At 43.4% G+C, this 19,447-nt stretch overlaps 1 protein-coding gene and 1 long non-coding RNA gene across 6 annotated transcripts in view; one reads left to right on the forward strand and one right to left on the reverse strand.

Annotated features, from left to right (window-relative positions):
* XRN1 (5'-3' exoribonuclease 1) overlaps positions 1-19,447 on the reverse strand; it is a 120,434-nt gene that overhangs the window by 83,081 nt on the left and 17,906 nt on the right. For 3 of the 5 annotated variants that reach the window (XM_053306886.1, XM_053306888.1, XM_053306885.1), the window contains 14 exons: positions 15,828-16,060; positions 15,192-15,289; positions 13,192-13,301; positions 12,998-13,108; positions 12,562-12,644; positions 12,331-12,418; positions 12,072-12,240; positions 10,035-10,102; positions 7,587-7,715; positions 7,166-7,180; positions 6,485-6,554; positions 2,818-2,923; positions 2,439-2,528; positions 1,514-1,670 (listed from right to left, as the gene is read on the reverse strand). In XM_053306886.1, the coding sequence (XP_053162861.1) occupies positions 1,514-1,670; positions 2,439-2,528; positions 2,818-2,923; positions 6,485-6,554; positions 7,166-7,180; positions 7,587-7,715; positions 10,035-10,102; positions 12,072-12,240; positions 12,331-12,418; positions 12,562-12,644; positions 12,998-13,108; positions 13,192-13,301; positions 15,192-15,289; positions 15,828-16,060 (1,527 nt within the window). The remainder of the gene's footprint in view (positions 1-1,513; positions 1,671-2,438; positions 2,529-2,817; positions 2,924-6,484; positions 6,555-7,165; positions 7,181-7,586; positions 7,716-10,034; positions 10,103-12,071; positions 12,241-12,330; positions 12,419-12,561; positions 12,645-12,997; positions 13,109-13,191; positions 13,302-15,191; positions 15,290-15,827; positions 16,061-19,447) is intronic. The other 2 variants (XM_053306889.1, XM_053306887.1) reach the window with 1 other exon arrangement.
* Positions 1-19,447, forward strand: part of LOC128349830 (uncharacterized) — a 49,925-nt gene that overhangs the window by 23,429 nt on the left and 7,049 nt on the right. The gene's annotated exons all lie outside the window — the stretch shown is intronic.

Below are 19,447 nucleotides of genomic sequence, written 5' to 3' on the forward strand. Positions count from 1 at the left end.
TTGCTGGTCTGGCCGGGGATTGGAGAGCTGAAGTGGTGGGCCACTGGGCAGCAAGGTCGCTGTATGACACTGCCAGATTCTACACAATCTATTCACCAAAGCTTCGCTGGTCGTTTACAAGAGCTCGCTTGAATGCTCTACCCTCAGCAATGTTAGCAGGGAAATTTGAGAGAAAACCCTATGAGGAGAGATTATGCCCCTGTGGATCTGCTCCCGAAACATTGATGCATTCACTGTTACATTGTCCACTTTATACTGATGAGATTTATTTTTATCTCAGTACCTGAAAGATCTCAAAAGCCACTCAGTGGAGATGATTCTTACATGTTTATTAGAAGATAGGGACTCAACAATATCCCTGGCGGTTGCTAAATTCTGTTACACATTGACCAAACTAAGAGAAGCTAGAGCACGGCAGTCGGTTACTGTCAAAGGTTCCTGATTTTATGTATTTGATAACATTATAGATTTTGTTTCCGTTTTTGTTTTCTCTCTTTACTGTGTATGTTCTGTGTCTATTGATGTTTGATCTAAGATCGTAAATAAACAACTAACTAACTAATGACACTGCCAGAGTAGAGTCCACTTCGCGTGGGTGTCTGGAAGGGTGTCTGGTGGGTAGAGTGAGGCCCTGCAGCCACACCGGAACGCTTGGAAACCACAGCAGAAGTGTAGAAATATCTGTTGGCGTTCCAGAGTCTGCTGCAACTGGTAGAAGGGGCCGGTTGTGCTGGGGCCCAAAATGGGGATTTTTGGTTGGGTCTGACGGGCCTTCCAAGGGATCAGAACCTCCTCCTACAAAGGAGAGCACTGGCGAGGACCAGATGGTCATTGGCATGGTTGCAGCGGTGGAGCAGGTCCTCATCGCTTGTACTTGAGGTCTCCTTGGAGGAGGGAAGGTGGAGGTCTTTTTCCCTTTGGGGAGAAAAACATTCCAAATTCTGCCTGGCATCTGGGCCATAGAGGGCTGAGGGCCAGAAAAGAGGAGAGATAGGAAGGTTGGTTTTTTTGGGGGGGGGGCATGTTTCCTTTTGGGAAGGAGTAGATGAAGAAACAAAGAGGAGAAATGTGGAGGGTATATAGAGAAGTAAAGAGAATATAAGAAGAAAAGGCTTGGCTAATGGGAGAAAGCTGTGTCTGGAGCATGATGCAGGACTAGAAGAACTGGGTGGTTCTCCTTCTCAGGCTCTTAAAGCATCTCTTAATTAACATTCCTTCTGGAGCATGTGGGAAGGATAACCAATGTGAGGTGTCCTCATCCAGCAGCAGCAAATGAAAAAAAAAATTGTATAACAAAAGTATAGTAATGTTAATGTCACAGAAGTCCCTACAAATATTTGTGCTTGCTCAAAGATGTCATGCTAGCTAGTTCCACTAAGCCAACAGCTTGTGTTCCAGACTATACTACACTTGTGCAACAAGTGCTCAGCTCCATGACCTTCCTGTGTATGTGCGCAACTCTGTTCATTGTGCTAGTGCAGCATTAGTCGGGATTTCAGCCATTGCAATTTACCTGGTAGCATTTTGGAAGCAAATCTTTGCTAGCTGCTGGCAGTACCGCAAGAAGCTGCTCAAATGGCATGAATGGCTTTCCTAAATCAAAATGAATCTTCAGTTCACTGATATTGCGAATATCTGAGAGATAAGGTGCATAATGATAGGGATAGTACCTACAGAGAGGAAACATTTTTAGTTCTTCAAGATACACAGTCAGTTACAAGTAAAACATAAAAATAAACCTCATTTATCTTAAATAAGGCTCACCAACTTATCCCACACAGAGCATCTGTGCTCTAGGATTTTATTGCTCACTCACTCCCTCAGCCAGTCTCCCCTCCACTCCCTCAGCCAGTCTCCCCCCCCACTCCCTCACTCAGCCAGAACAGCATCGAGTTGGCCTAGATCAGCTCCTACCACTGGTCTCCGTTGCGTCACCCCACCGAATCTCCTCGCAAGAAGGATGGTCAAGCTGGGGCTTCTCTTCCAGCCTGTATGATGGCCCTCAGTACACTCTTACACTCCGGCTCAGCCATCCTCCTCACAAGGAGACTCAGCAGGGCGATGGTTGCTCAATGTCTCTTCTTTCTTCGCCTCCTCCTCGACCTCCTTCCCTCCTTGACAGCAGCTGCCCTTCCAGCAATTCTCTCTCGCCGGAACTCTTGTGAGATGTGCCATGTACCACCCGAGATTAGCCACACATTTTAATATATAGAAGATTTATCTTAATGGCCTGGGGACAGGAATGAGATCTGGGATGGTTAGAAGGTGTGTTACTCTGCCAGCATTACTCTGAAAAAGGGCTACATGGGCTAAGGGGGGATAGGAAGGAGAGGTTCAAGTAGTTGAGTTTCTATACATTTTAAGTAGTGACCAAGTATAGATTTAACACACATTTTATTCCAAAGTTGATCTCAGAATCACATTTGTAAACAGCTTACCAACTCCAGGATTGAACCCCATGGTAATAGTAGTGCAATATCCACTGTATTGCTTGGACATAACATTCTGCTTGATCAGCCAGAAAGTCACTACAAAAATAAATATATATTCATATTATGTTCTTCTGTATGTATCTATGAATTAGATATATACAGTTAAATGAAGCTGCTTTAGTCATTGGCTCCAGAATACTCTTAAGAACTCTCTCAGGAAAAATGTCTCAAATGAAAGAGAAGAAAAGTTAAAACATTTTGAGTTAGCCGAAAGAAAATGTGCCAGTATAGTTGCTCAAAAGTTGAATACCGAAATAATCCAAATGGGATTCCCAGCCTTTATTCATGTCTTAGAAATGGAAGACATCTTGGTGTTAATACTTACTCGGAAACTACTTCTACACCCATCTTTGTCATATAGTATGTTCTCTTGTATTGTCTAAATTCAGTCTCAAACAGATCATCATCTTCTGGTTCATCTTCTAATGCATCTAAAATAATAATTTAAAAAGATTTTAAAATAAACTTTTTAGAGCACTGAACTATTGTTTTGTTCCCATATTCCCATTTGGTAGTCTAGTAAAAGGCACAACATACAACAATTCATTTGCAACTTATAAGGTTTAACAGTACTGTAGCCAATACACAGATTTTAAAGTTGGCACATCATACAATTAGATAGAGGAACATAGGAAAAGCCCTGCTGAAGTCAAGCTTCCTGTTCATCACAGCGGCCCGCCAGATGTTTCAGAGAAGCCCACAAGCAAGGCCTGAAGGTGACAGTCCTCTTTCAGTAACTGGCATTCAGTGGCTATGAGCACAGAGGCTCCATTTTGCCTTTATGACTAAAGGCTGTTGATAGACCTCTTCTTTATATATCTGTCCAATTTCCATTCCAAGCCACTTAAGCTAGTGGTCACTGCTACATCTCAAGGCAGTGGATTCTATCACACCTCTGTCTGGCTTGAATCTACCAATCAAGTTCATTGACTGACCAGAGCAGAATGCAAGCTCTCTTGTTCTTCACAACATGCATAATTTTACATATCTCAATTAGGTACCTATCCACCCCCTTTATCACCTTCTCCTTCAACTGAGAAGTCCCAAACACTTTAGTTTTTCCTTACAGGAAGGTGCTTCAATCCCTCGTGTCATGTATGAATTCAATATTTTAGGTATACCTGATGGATGTTGCTTCCAAAAGACTAAACGAGGTCAAAAGTGAACCTAATAGGAGTCATTTTGTGTATTCATTACATAAAGAGTCCTTTTTGCTGACAGCAGTGCTTATTATGTACTCTTTGCATGGCCTTCACTCCACTGCCTAGTCCAGGGGTGCACAACTCAAATGCCCTAGTGGGCCGAAACTGACCGTGACTTGGCGTGTGGGGGCCAAGGTCAATCTTTAGGGTGATTATTAAAGTAACACTTAATATTAATTAATTACATCAAATTAATATGAATTTAATTAAAATTTAACTTTTGTTGGCAGGCCAAGATTAATTTAAAATTAAATTTCATTCTTATAAAATACATAAATACACTTGTTTAAAAGAAAAACAGCAGAGGATCCTCCATGGATTCACAGCCTTCTTGATAATTCACAAATGAACTTGAAAATAGTGCATTTGTAAGGGAAAATAAAACAAGTCACCATGGCTTCACAGTTTATTATTCATACAAATCACCTCACTTAACATGCAGCACTTGTAAAGAAAAAAAATAGTTTTTCTCTGAAGTTTTTATTAAAATTACACCTTGATCCTTCACCACACACTGTTCTGATCCTTCAACACAATCTCCACCTGTGTGGAAGATGAGAGAGAAAGGGGATGGGGCAGGCTTGACCAGAGAGAGAAAGGGATAGAAAAAGGAAAAGGGGATGGGGCAGGCTTGAGGGGAGAGAGAAAAAGTTAAAAAAAGAGAGAGATAGAAAGAGGATGGGTAGGTCTGGAGAGAGAGAGAGAGAGAGAGAGAGAGAGAGAGAGAGAGAGGGAGAGGGAGAGGGAGAGGAAAAGGGGATGGTTCAGGCTTGAGGGGAAAGAGAGGGAGACAAAGAGAGACAGGAAAGGTTAAAAAAGAAAGAGGATGGATAGGTTTGGCTTGAGAAAGAGAGAGAGAGAGGGATAGAAAAAGGAAAAGGGGATAGAGCAGGATTGAGGGGAGAGGGAGGGAAAGAGAGAAAGTTAAAAAAGAGATGCAAAGATGATGGGTAGGTTGGGCTTGAGAGAGAGAGAGAAGAATAGAAAAAGGAAAAGGGGATTGGGCGGCTTGAGGGGAGAGAGGGAGGGAAAGAAAGAGAGAAAATTAAAAGAGATGGAAAGGTTGGGTAAGTTTGGCTTGAGAGAGAGAAAGAAAGAGGGATAGAAAAAGGAAAAGGGGATGGGGCAGGCTTGAGGGGAGAAAGAGAGAGAGAGTAAGCTTAAAAAGAACGAAAGATGGAAAGAGCCACCCTGCCGTGCCGAACCTCCCGCTACTTGCCGCTTGCTTCCTCCTGCCGCGAACCTCCGTGTTGTTGTTTTTGTAAATTTAAGCCGCTGTGCAGCCGAAGGGATGGCTGCTGGGGGGGTGAGTCAGTAGTCCTTCTATCCCAGGCGGCAGCTACCAGAGTGACGCTGGGCCTGCCGTTTTGCTCAGAGTCTCTTCCTAACTACTTTACGTTCCGCCGCTTGCAAAGAACTTTGCTCCGAGCACCTCGGCTGCTACCGGGGCAGGCGCTTGCTGGAAATGAGGGTGCATTCACGCATGTGCCATCATTTCCAGGAAGCTCCTGCCCCGGCAGCAGCTGAGGCGTTCAGAGCAAAGTCGTCTGCAGTCTGCAAGCGGCGGAACGCAAAGTAAAGGCAGCCATAGCTGCCGGATAGGCGGGCCGGCATGCAGTAAGCCCCATGGAGGACTTGGGCAGAACGTAAAGGCAGCCATAGCTGCCGGAGAAGCTGGCAGGCAGGCGGAGAGAGGGAAGCAAGCCCCAAGGAGAGCTCAGGTCATAAAGGAGGCGGGCAGGCATGGGGAAGCAAGTGGCGGGCCAGGAAAAAAGGCCTCGCGGGCCGCATCTGGCACACAGGCCTGTTGTGCAGGCCTGGCCTAGTCAAAACAATTAGCACCATCACTTGAAGTCAGCCATCTCTCTGCAGTACTGCACCCTTGTGGGGTTGGGGGCGGGAGCTGTACCCTCCTGCATGGTGGGAGGTGTGCATGGGAAGCGAAAGTCGATGGAGAAAACAGATTAGATTACCAACATTAGATTATATGTAGATTACCAGGTTTCCATGGAGAAAGTGCTTGAAAGCACTAACCCCTGCCCCAGCACTCCCCACGGACACTTCCCGCTATATCCTGTACACCAGGAATCCTCAACATTGGGCCCCCAGATGTTCTTGGACTTCAACTCCCATAATCCCCAGCCAAAGGCCACTGGGCCTGGGGATTATGGGAGTTGAAGTCCAAAAACATCTGGGGGCCCAACGTTGAGGTTCCCTGCTGTACACCATCCCAGTCATTGCTGGGAGGTCTAGGGCTTGGCTTCCCATAGGAGAGGCCCTCTGGCCTGCACTAGAAATGCACAGTACTGCATGGAGAAGGCCATGCTGTGAGGTGCCTCCACACAGTATCACCGCACAGGCAACGAAGCACACAGGTGGCTTCAGAGGCATCGAAGCACAGGCCTAATGTCTATGCGTAGATTAGCAACTGACACTTTAGTACTAAATACAGAGATCAATTGAGATCATGTATTGAACTAGGAAGGTTATCTCATTCTGCTCCGCACACGTTCACCTACCACTTGAACTTGTGTGAAGCACTTTGATGACCATTACACACAGAACTCTAGTACAGATAATGTTGAGTCTCATTAAAATTGTGCTTCCCCACCACCCTCAGGTACAATTCACAAAAACTATTTATCATTCAAAAGCAATTTACCAGACATTACATTCACAAATGGCTATCTTAACTTAAAAAAGAAGGTGATCAATCAGTTGCTGATTCTCCCAGAAATGTTGTATACATGTTTAGAAAGCACAAGTGCTGTACAGTAGTTTTGGACTCACTTTTTGAAGTAGCTACAATTCCATTGTCAGTTTTCTCTAAAGCAGCCAAGCACATGGCATTTTCCTGAGCCTGTTAAAATTACAATAGAAACATGTATATGTTATCAAATACAATAATATAAAGTTAAGATCAGGAGTGATTTTTTAAAAAGACAAAATTAAAGCACCAGATTACTACTGACACACATAGAGCTTTATTTTAACAAGCAGTTGGGGGAAAACCCCAGTACATCAGTTTAAGCAAATGTTATTTGTATAAATTGGCATTTGGATCACCTGCACCACAATTCTAAACATGCTTACTTGAAAACACGTTCAACTGAATCCCAAATGATGTGCTTAGGGACTGAATTGGTAGGGAAAGGTAGAGGACTATTAATACAATCCACAAGCCCCATTCCCCAAATCTCCCCAAGTTTAGTCCAATAATGGTTTCCCCGTAGCCTCTAAAAACAATGGGTTACATCACAAAAGACACAGAGTTGTGCCCTCTCTAGCCCCGCTCCCCGAATATTGCCCGAAACAGCTTTGTGCTACTTCCATTCATATTTAAAATTATGAAGGCAACAGAGGATATTAACATCATTGTTTATTCTGTTCTCTTTCTGAACCATGTTTTACTGTAAATGTATGAGATCACCCTGCAAATCTCTCATTTATCTTTACAAAGTTTACACCTACTGTCAGATCCAGTTCCTGTGAAGTGGAGGGCGGAATGAGGCAAAGGGAACAAAGTGAAGAGAAGTCTTTGAATTACTCAGATCAGCAAGCAAGAAAACCTTTTACAGGGATCAGGTGTCATTTGGCCCCCCTCTACTCTATTAGTGCAAGGATGCACCTTGGGTTGCCTCCTTATGCCAGAGTAGACTGCATGACAAACAGGCTAAATCCCCATATGAATCCCTAAAGTCATCAGTACAAGACCCACAGCAAGCTAACCTTGGCATTTCCTCCTCAACAGTTGACCGTCTTTGATACCTCAGTCACAAGGGCCAAGTACATACATTTATGCATTTTAAATAATGTAAAGGACTTTGCACACTAAACACATTTTTATAATAATTTTTTCCTATTTGATAACTGAGGCATATAAAATACTAACCTTGTGTTTCTTTTGCTTTTTTGATTCTTCAGCTGCAATACCAGCAGCCTCATTCAGGTATTTATTGCCCACTTTGCTTTCAAACCACTTCAGATCTACAAATACTTCACTGAAGTGTTCACGATCAAACTTAATATAAGAGAAAGAACATAATACAGTATCACTATGGTGAACATTAACGTTATTGCTTATTGTTCTCAAGAACACAACTCGGAAGGTGCCTGGACTGTGTCATGATTGTTGCACAATTTAAAAATAACAAAAAACGATGGAATCAGAATTTCTCAAGAGTTTTAATCCATTCCAAGATGATAGTCAAAAAGGGAGTATGTTGATTCGGAACCCCCTTCCATCCACTACTTACTTCTGCATAATCGAAAAAGGAAATATTTTTGCTTAAAGTGTACATGATCTTGACTAACTCTCACATAAATCAGATTGATATACAGGAGGACCTCAATATTTGCGGGGGTTCCGTTCCACAGTACAACCACGGATTCGGAAACCACGAATATCAAGACACTGCAGCATTAGGGAACTGGAGGTTAGGTTCCCAGTCAGCGGGAAATATTGCCAAAACATATATTTTCGTGGGGGTGGGGAATGCGGGGGGGGGAGAAGCTGCCTACCATACTCAAATGCTCCCCCTTAGTCACGCTGGGCTCCAGAATGCCCCCAAATCAGCTGAAAATCACCTTTTTTCTTTTTAAATGGAGCCATTTTGAGGCTCCGAAGCACAAAATAGTGGATGGAAATGACCTCCATGGTTATTTCCGGCCACCTCTGACCCATGGATCGATGTGTGTGTGCTCCCCCCTTTTCCAATGTATGCTGAAGTCAGATGTCTATTACCCGACCACAGATAACGAATCCGCTTATATTTTTGAAGCAAACTAAGTTTATGAGACACAACCACACATAAGGTTGTAGTAATGAGACAAATCATTAATTGTACACCGAAACTGAGCAATCATTGGCTTATTCCAACCACAGTCCCAAAATAAACAAGGATCTGAACCTGATATCCAATCTCTGGTTCAGAGCTTGGCTTATTTTTAACTTCGTTAGAATAAGCCAGGATCACTCATTTTGGATATAATGAACAATCTTGGCCTGTTCCTAACGAGAATTCTTCCAATTTGTGTGTAGGCAGAACATTGCAGGATGTAAGTGTTAGAGACGTTACACAGAGTCAGGATATAGTTCTGGTTCCATTTAGTGTCTGAGCCAGTCCAATGACCGTGTGAATGCAGGGACAAGTGAACACTAGGAGCAGGAACTTGGCACACAGAACTTCATCTGGTAAAGTGACGCAGAAGAATCTTCCATGCAGCACTCAGTCAGCTCCTTATGCAATGTGTTGCATCCAATTAAGAAGGCCGGTCAACTCCATGAAAATGAAGTTACAAGTAACAAGTTAGGGGAATCTTCACCAACAAGTATCACACAGGAAGCCAAACTCCATGAAAAGGCAATGCTCCATGAAAAGGCAATGGTGGGTTAAGAGAGGTTTTGCAAAGTTGGCACTAACAAAGAAACTGGGTATCTATATCATAAATAGCCAAAATTAGCCCTAGTTCTAGCATGTGAACAAATAAACCAGGTGTCTATACCACAACCATCTGAAAATAGGAGTATTTTTAGACCATGAACAAAGAAACCGGGTCTCTATGACTCACCTGTGAACAACAGAAACTGCAACAGGAGAACCCGTGAAAAACTAGGGTCTTCTATACTCCTTGCATAGCCCAGAAATAAACAAGGTAGCAACTTGCCTTTTTTGTTGTTGTTGACTGAATATACATGCTGGGAAGCAACAATCATGGCTACCTACACTGTAGAATGCCTTATGTACAGAATACACCATGAATACGTGAAATCTACTTGTTAATTTCAAAATGTATGAAGCAATCCCAAGATTTTTTATCATGTTCAAAGTTTCAAGCACATCTCTCCCTTTATGGCAGCCAGAAATCCATTTTATTTTTTTAAAACATGAAAACTGAGATTCCTAGAATTCTAAAAGACACCAGCAAGCTGAACATGTATAAGGGCCCAAATGACCATTTAATATATATGACATATATATGTGAACACGGGACACATTATAAGGGCTCTTCCGAATGGCACAGCAGACAATGACTTGACTAGCAAGCCAGAGGTTGCTGGTTCGAATCCCCACTGGTATGTTTCTCAGACTATTAGAAACACCTATATCGGGCAGCAGCGATATAGGAAGATGCTGAAAGGCATCATCTCATACTGCGCTAGAGGAGGCAATGGTAAACCCCTCCTGTATTCTACCAAAAACAACCACAGAGCTCTGTGGTCGCCAGGAGTCAACACTGACTCGACTGCACACATTACCTTTATATGGCACATATAAGGGCCTGTATGAATTCTAAAATTCATAAGCTGAACTTTATTACAGTACAAAGATATACTTACATCTGACAATTTTGTAAGGTATTTCTCAAAGCGTGGTAAATTGAGGTGTCCATTTTCATTAATGTAACCTATTGGAGAAGAAAAGTCTGATTTATGCTTACAGCATAAATGACATTCACAAAATATCTGGAACTGGCAATAATGTGTAGAAGAAAAGCTGAGATATTTCAACAGAAACATAATACAAAATATTAAGGTTGGGTTCCTCAGTGTATTTATCATTCAATGTAAAAGTTTCAAGGGCTTCCTTATAAGATAAAAACCCAAAGGACCACTGTGGTGAATAGGGTGGGGGTAGGTTTTATGTGTTCATCTGGCCTCCCTCCATTCATTTGGAATTTCAGTAGAGCTGCCAACACCCTCTGTTGAGAAGAAACTTCAAAGTTATATCAAAAATTCCTCAAAACTGTCATGGACAATGGGCCCGCCCACATTTTTTAATCCTCGCAAGTGAACCGCTATGGCTAGAGGCATGGACTTTTGGGGGGGGATTGTGGAAAATATATCTGATAGAGAGTTGCTTGCTTACAGACACGGCTGTAAATACAATACCTCAGCGACTTAATAGCCTCTGAGCCATCTGGCTAGTTTCTTCTCTTTGCTATGTTTATTGCTCTTAGATGTGTATCAGAATAGCCTGGCCAAGCTCCATCCTTGACCTGAAATTCACACCCTCCTTCCCCTGCCCACTTCTGCCCTAATTGCTCACTGAATGGACATATCGGGCTTTTTTTCCTCAAGGACAATGTTTTTTGGTCCACACTGGAGCTAGCAAAGGCAAGGCCTCTGCGGGGTGATAGACTGTGACATGCAGCATAGAAGAGGGGTACAAAGGGAACACTGGAAAAGCAGAGAACCAAACAGAGAGAACCCCTTAGTTAAGCAAGGGGGAAGTTGAGCCTCCTCACTTTGCCAAGCAGCGGAGGCCCCCACCTTTGGTGGTGGGGGGAAGCTGCATATGCAAAGCATCAACAGATAGCAGCTGCCCCTGGTATAATATGCAAAATGGACTGTTTTAATCTATCCTCATCCCTCTTCCTCCCCTGCCCCCTTAAAAAAAAAATCCCATCATGTTTCTGGGTAATGTGAGCTGGCTAATCATCATCATCATAATAATTGCTTTTTATTATACACCTTTCTCTATTTTTTTCTGAATAAGGACAGTATAAATTTGGTGTGTGTTTCTTGTGTTTCTCTCCACAACAGCCAACACAAATATGGAACCCAAACAAAGCTGTGCCAGACTCTTAGTGCTCATACAGAGCATGTGCAGACTGTCCTAGGAGGCCTGGAGTACAATAAAACCTCTTAAAGTAGCTTGGTGCCTGAGCAGGCAATATGGGGAAGCAGAACTGAGCACTTTCCAGCATACACCACAAAAAATGTAGCAACAAGGTACCTTACTTCCTTCTGGTGTTAGACAGGAGGCTAAGGGATCTTAGTTGTTAAGTTGAAATTTCAGAAGTTAAAAGCTTGCATGATTAATGGAGCTTTTCTCTACCCATCTGGGCAGAGTAGCTCTCTGCATGCTCTCTGGAGCTATGCAGAAGTCTCAGCTAAGAGTCCCTAACCAAGATGAAAACTAAAGCAGGTCAGAAGTCATCTCAGGAGTGTGTTCCCCTGACAGGAACTGAACACAGGCAAAGGCTGACCTGGTCTTTTAAAAGAAAGCACTTGCAAATTCCCCAAGTAACATGTGATAATTAAAAATCTTCTTCTTAGATTGAGAGAACACCTTGGCAGGATGGCACTTAATTCAAAGTCTCAGTATTTCTCCCTAACAGTTAGGTCATTAAACAATAGGGAAATCTATCTGAATAATGGTAATTAAGGGGTTTCCTGGCACAAGGAAACAGGCAGGAGGAACCTGATTGATAACAGGCTGTGTGAGACACAGAATCTACATAAGGAGAGTGTCAATGTCCAGGTGAACAATCTCAAAAAGGAGGTTTAGACTCATTTGTGATTAGTCTCTACATGATTTAGAGAAGCCTTTCCCCACAACCATTTTATGTAATTATGTGAAAGATAACTTACCTCCAAGTTCAGGCAATATAGCCATGTATGTTCTATAAAGTAGTGGCAGTGCATCATGGTTAATATGTAAATGAGGTAGATGTGGGATAAAATCATTTCCCACAAGAAAGCCCATTAAGATCCAGTCATCTATTATTCTTTCAATTTCATATGTAAATAAGATCTTGCTCTGTTAAACAAAGATCAAAACAAATAATCCACGTTCAACTTCACATGCAATCCTTGTAAAAACTTTTTCTGGTAGTTCATTCATACTCACTTTAACTGGCGAAAATTCATAGTCAATATATTCTCTCATTAACGACAAGTGCAATAGGTGAAAAGTGGTTTCTTCTGGGGTGCAAACTCTGTAAAGTATTGAATATCACACATGTGAGTTCATGTGTGCTCGGTATTAAATATTTAAAACATGTAAAGATAATGGTTCTTAGTTCTCCAGGAATTTTGTTTAATTTTCCTCCTATACAATAAATATTTTAATAGCAGTTACCTTTGTGACTTTTTCCCACCAAATCTGACTTCTTCTCTTAAAAGGGAGAAGTGTGGCTCATGACTTGTTAGCCCAAGCATAATCTGTTGAAAGAAACATTTTGAAGAGTTTCCCTTAAAGTTAGCTCTCACAACAACATGTCTGGTAACTGTAAATTATAAGTTCTTACAGTAATGCTAATGAGCTGATTTTAAAGGATCCCATTATCCACACGTGCAGTGGGGCAATCAAGTCCCCTGCTTCAGAGAGCAGCCTCCTGTTTCCAAAATCCAGGGCAGTGTAAAAAACTGCAATCAGGGGAGAGGAGTCTCAGTGTGCACATGCAAGTACTTGTGCAGCCTAAAGAGACTTCTCGGATCACAGCCATATGCACATTAACATTCAGAATCTCATTTATTTTCAGATAAGCCATGTATATACTTTTAACTGAACATACCAAGTCAGCATCTAAACCGTACAGACAGTGTCTTGTGTTTGGATTATGGTCAGGCTTTGCTTTCTCTGACCTGATAAATTCCATAATTTTATGTTCCCCTTCTCCTGGAGTCTGAACGAAAAGATAAACAAATTAGTAAATACTGCTGTGTTTAATATTAATTGTAAAAAGTAATTATTAATGAAAAAGGTAACCTCATGGCCCGATAAGTAGACAGCTACAGCTTGCCAGGATTTGTCTGTGGAAATCTTCATATTTACAAAATACTTCAGGTGTTCATGCAGCCTAGCCATGAACTCAGTTCCTAGTAACAGAAATCTAAAAGTTACACTTTCACATAGTGAAATCTCAATAATATTTTCAGTTTGAAAACAATAATGAATAGGAGGAGGACACAAAATCATTTTGTCTTTCGAAATGAATGCAGCACACTTAAAACTATTTCACTCAGTACAATGATATGGTGTCTTCAATAGCACTGATAACTGATTTGAAGCTGCACTGAAAAATCAAAGATGTACATCTATAAAGAAGTATGAATTATACAGACTTCTACATTGGGATTTTGGAGTTTCATTTTTGAGATAATGGGCTTTTAATTTTTATTAAGATTTTTTTTTAAAAAAATTAAGGATTCACTCATCCAGACACCTTAAGGAAATCAAGATAGATCACCTGTCTCCAAATTCTGCCTGGCCCAGAACATGTGGGATTCTGGAGTAAACTAGTGCGGAACAGTCCGGCAAGTTATGGAGATGAAAGGAGAGGGAAGCTTAAGGGATCTTTGTCCCTTTGGAAAAAATGCAAGTGGGAAGAGGGGATTTCACTTCCCTTTCAAAAACAAAACACCCAACTGCTGATCATTTTTATAGCCAGCATTATTTATAGCCACATAGCATTCCTGGAACTATAATCTGAATGGAGGAGATAGGAGTTTGGTTGCCTCCATTGAGGAAAACCCAAGACTGCTTTTCTGCATTGAAAACTTTACCTTATGCTACCAAAAGGTGTGGGGGGGGATGCCCCAACTGATAAAATTCATCATGAACGGAACACTGAATATGTTCACTATATTAAAATATTAATATACTGGAGAGATAAAATATTCACTGTTATATTCATTCTTTGTGCTATGATTTTATTGCTTTGTTATTAATATTATTTGCTTCATTTGATGTACAGGTGGCCCTTTTTATTCGTGTGGGTTCCGTTCTCACCTACAGAAGCGAATACGGAAACTACGAATAATAATAATAATAATAATTATTATTATTTTTACATTTATATCCCGCTCTTCATCCAAGGAGCCCAGAACGGTGTACTACATACTTGAGTTTCTCTTTCACAACAACCCTGTGAAGTAGGTTAGGCTGAAAGAGAAGTGACTGGCCCAGAGTCACCCAGCTAGTTTCATGGCTGAATGGAGATTTGAACTCGGGTCTCCCCGGTCCTTATGGGAATTGAGGGGTTAGATTTCTAACAAAAAAGGGGGCCAAAAAAAGCAAGAAGGGCAGAAATAAGAGGAGACAATCACAGTAACTTATTCTCCAGGTCTACAGCAACACCCCTCCAAACCGATCAAATCTGGGCAATTATTTGCCAACCCCCCCCTTTCCCCCAAGAGCCACAAAATGGCTCTCCACTGTAAAATGGTGACTGGAAATGACAACAGAAGTCATTTCCAGCCACTCAAAATGAATTTTGCCTGTTCTTAAGCAAATTTTGCCTATTTTTCTACTTGTGGATAAATAAACTGGGTCTCTAATACCCAGTTGTGGATATGCGAAACAATGATCTGCAAGTCCACAGATAATGAGGGCCCTCCTGTATTTTACCTTGGGATTCAAACAAAGACTGCCTTAAATGAAATAAATATGACAAAGGTTATTCTGTTCAAAATCTGCAATCACATATTTGCCAGTATAACCACAGTCCAAAACAAAAGACTGAGTCTGGAATGGGCTGCTGTTGCAACTTATGCTGCAACAGATTTGCTGCAATTTTCAAGTCATTTCTTTCCATACAAATTCCACTTGAGTTAACAATTTGAGTACTCTATTCTCTGACACTTTTGAAAACCACATCCTTTAAATGAACAATAGGATTCTTATAGGCAACAGAAAGAAAGAATTCTAGATAGCATCTTAGGCATTTGAAGGCAACAGAACAGACAAGATTGAACAGACTACCCTACCTGGTGTAATGCAGTTGGAATCAAATCTGGGTTCTGTAGGAAGAGCGTCTCCCTTCTCCAATGCCTTTTTAATTTTGTCTTCGGCCTCCTTTGCTGACCTATAACAACAACATTACTATGTATTTACATACATTACTATGTATTTAGTGTTTTAAAGCATTGACATCACTTCAAATACCTGATTTAGTAATCTGCACGACACGACAGCCCTAAAAGGTAGGTTAACATTATCCCCATGTCACAGATGGGAGGATAAGGCTGAGAGACAGTGAATTGAGACCACTTACAGGAAGAGGTAAAATCTGAATTGGGAATTTCCTACCCTGTGTTGTCAGGAACAGATCGAACATGTGCCTCTGAAGTATACTAATATTTCCCTAAGCAAGAGAAAACATCAAGTATGGGGATAAACAAAAGGCTGAATTAAAAAACAGGCAGTACAGCTGGCTCAGTGATGAGGAAAAATAATGCAAAAATGTGTGAGTGCGAAGGACCACAGCTTTTCTGGAACAAAGAGGAGAGCTTCAATTTATAGAAAAATCATCTTGACTTAGTGTAACTGCCATTGACAGAAAGCAACCTATGCATCCTGGAAGTATGAGGAAGCCAATTTTTAAAAAGCAAGAGCACACACACCTGAAACGTCTACCACGTTGCTGGTTCATTTTTGCTCTTGGAGCTACTCCATCAACTGCCATGAAGAAAACCTTCCTTGGTTTAATGATGCGAAACAATACTTCCAAGTAGTGAAATATATCAGCAAATATCTTGTCTTCAGAGATTCTAAAGTGAACATCATCATCATTTGGGTGCGAACACTGATGAATTATGCCATTCATATCCAGGTACAAGTTGTCAAATTCTGGTATCTAGAAAACATTAATTACCATTAATTACCTAGAACACAATCAGCAGTTATAAGCTTGCATAGTGAGAAATCATACCCTCTAATGAAGCTGACTCATAATTTCTGTGCTGATATACTTCCATATTATATTTCATAGTATATTAGATATGTATTTATTTATATACTACCCTTCATCCTAAGATCCCAGGGCAATTAAGAACAAGATAAAACAATAAAAAGTATTTCACATATTATTTATTTCATGAATTCCACCTTTCTTCTGGAACTAAGTTTTAAGAGTGAATTCTGGAGTTGATGTTCAGATGTTCCTGGCTTCACAGAGACTATATACAAGCCTTTTCTACAAATAGCCCTCCCGGCCACCCCTGCCATGGCCTGCTTACAACAGCAGAATAGTAATAAATAATATATTATTCTGCCTTCTAAAAGCAGATTTTGCTTTGAGAGCTCAAGGATAAAGTGAAAAAGGAACATTGGTCTTACCGCGAAGGGTTCTTTTTCCCTGTAGTAGGAGATTCTCATGATGGGTAGTGAACTGAACATGCATGAGACAGAACTGGACCTCGTGAATTGTTTGGAGAAGTGGCTACCTCCCAGCCCAGTTCCAAGGCTGTTGAGCGAGGAAAGGTAGACTTCAGCGGAGAGAGCTCTGTGAATGCGTTAGGGGTGTGCATGGTCCGGAATTCCCGCGGTCCGGCATGGGGGGGGAGTTTCTCTTTAGGGGGGGTAGTTCTTACCCCCCCCCCCCCCGCCGCTGCTCTTCCCCCTCCGGCACTGGCGGTTTTCAAAACGTTCTTGTGGTGGCAGAGTTCCTCCCTGCTGCCCCTGCCCCCGTCATTGTCCTTGCTAGCTTAAAAGTAGGCAGAGCTGGTGGCGTGCATGCGCCCTTTGCGGCGCGCGCTTGTCTCTGCTGCTGGCGCGCGCGCCGCATACATCACGCTGCGTGCGCCAACGGCAGAGACGAGCGCGCACGCCGCAAAGGGCGCATGCGCGCCACCAGCTCTGCCTACTTTTAAGCTAGCAAGGACAACGACGGGGGCAGGGGCGGCAGGGAGGAACTCTGCCACCACAAGAACGTTTTGAAAACCGCCAGCGCCGGAGGGGGAAGAGCGGCGGGGGGGGGGAAGTACTATCACCACCACCCTTAAAGAGGAACTCCCCCCCCCCGCCCTTCCGAACTGAACCGCAGGAATTCCGGACTGGTCTGGAGGTCTTGTCAATGGCCTCCGGACCGAACCATGCACACCACTAGAATGCGTGCTGTAAGCTGCACAAGAAAGTAAAAAAGGAAAGACTAGAAAAAACAGATTAGACAGTGATCAACAGTGGAGAATAGAGAGGCCTAGGGACTAGGAACCCTGAGAGCTGGCTCTAACCCCCAACCTGGTACCACCCTGACAGGCAGCCGTCCGGAGAGGCCATATTCCCTGCCCTAGAATAATACATCTGGGTGGGGCTGAGGATCTCCTACTACAGGGAAAAAGAACCCTTCATGGTAAGACCAATGTTCCTTCTCCCCCCCCCCCACCAAGTAGGAGATCCTCATGATGGGACATGCCCAAGCTGCTGACATGTGACCCATGGGAGGGAAGGATGTATTCAGAGAACTTGTTGCAAAACTGTATGGCCAAAGGCCACCTCTGTCTGAAAGAACCCGGAGACCTTATAATGCCGAATGAAGGGAGTAACAGATGCCCAAGTGGCTGCCCTGCAGATTTCAGACAGGGGAATGTGAGCAGAGAAGGCCGCAGATGTAGCTGCGCTTCTAGTTGAGTGCGCGGTGATACCTCCGGGAGGGGGGGAGGAGGTGAAGAGCTGCGTACGACATTAGGATGCAGGATTTTATCCATCCTGCTAACGTGGCTTTCGAGACCTTGTTGCCCAGGGCTGAAGGATGGAAAGAGACGAAGAGAGTATCCGATTTGTGGATATCCTTGGTTCGGCGTAAGTACATGCACAGGGCCCTGCGCACATCGAGGTTATGCCACAACTTCTCCTTGGGAGAACAATAACTTGGGACCTATGAAACGTGGAGTTAACTTTTGGAAGGAAGGTAGGGTCCAAGTGGAGAATCACTGCATGTGACTGGAAGGTGCAAAACTCCTTTCTAGCCGATAGGGCCCCTAATTCGGATACCCCGCGAGTGGAAGAGATGGCTACCAAGAAGATGACCTTATAAGAAAGAACCTTCAGCGGTATGGTTCCTATGGGCTCAAAGTGTGCCTTCGTAAGGGCATTCAGGACACGGTTAAGTTTCCAGGATGGGAAGCGTCTGATGGGAGGAGGAGCTAGGTTAGAGGCACCTCGCAGGAACCTGGAAAGGTGAGGGTGAAGAATTGAATGCCCAGAGGACCAGGAAGAGATTTGTAGAACTGAACAGAGCACAGAGGCCTGGCGCTTTAGTGTGCTAGGACAGAAGTGGAGATCCAATCCGGCCTGCAAGAAGGCAAGGACCTCCGGAACCCCAGCCGTCAGTGGGTCTTTGTTGTGCGTGCATGCCCATCTCAAGAAAGCGGCCCATGTGGCCTGATACACACGGTTCGTGGATGGTCTTCGTGCAGCCAGGATGGTATTCTGAACCTGCTTTGAATATCCCTTGACTACTAGCTTCACGCGCTCAACCTCCAGGCAGAGAGCTGTAGCCACTGGGGATCGGGATGGAGCACAGGATCCTGGTGGAGGAGGTCTCAACGCGCTGGAAGATGCCACGATGGTCAAATGGCTAGATTGAGGAGATCTGGGAACCAAGGCCTGTGAGGCCAGAAAGGCACGACAAGGATTAGTTCCGCCTGCTCCAGGATCAGTTTCTTGATGACCTTCATTATGATGGCAGTGGGCGGGAAGGCGTATAGCAGGCTGCCCGGCCATGGGGAGTGAAGAACATCGGTCGCTTCCACCAGAGGTGACTGGTATCTTCAGAAGAAGTGGGGCAGTTGGTGGTTGCTCGGAGAGGCGAACAGGTCCACCTGTGCTGCCCCAGTACTTGCGTGAGTTGAACAAATATCTCTGGGCAGAGAGACCATTCCCCCGGGTCGAGGGACCTGCGGCTAAGCCAGTCCGCCAGATCGTTCTCTTCGCCTTCAGGTGTTCGGTGACTATGGAAAACACCAAGGATTCTACCCAGTGGAACAGGAGGTATGTTTCTCACATCAGGAGTCTGGACTTTGTGCCGCCCTGTCTGTTGATGTGAGCCTTGACTGTCACATTGTCCGTCCGAAGGAGGACATGTTTGCCCTGTAGAAGATGCTGAAAGTGGAGAAGAGCCAGTCGAGCGGCCCGGAGCTCCAACCAGTTGATAGGATGTTTGGACTCCTCGGTTGACCAGGAACCCTGTGCTACTAGGCCCTGACAGTGAGCTCCCCAGCCTGACAGACTGGTGTCTGTCGTG

Source organism: Hemicordylus capensis, chromosome 3, assembly GCF_027244095.1.
Source record: "Hemicordylus capensis ecotype Gifberg chromosome 3, rHemCap1.1.pri, whole genome shotgun sequence".
Classification (NCBI taxonomy): domain Eukaryota; kingdom Metazoa; phylum Chordata; class Lepidosauria; order Squamata; family Cordylidae; genus Hemicordylus; species Hemicordylus capensis.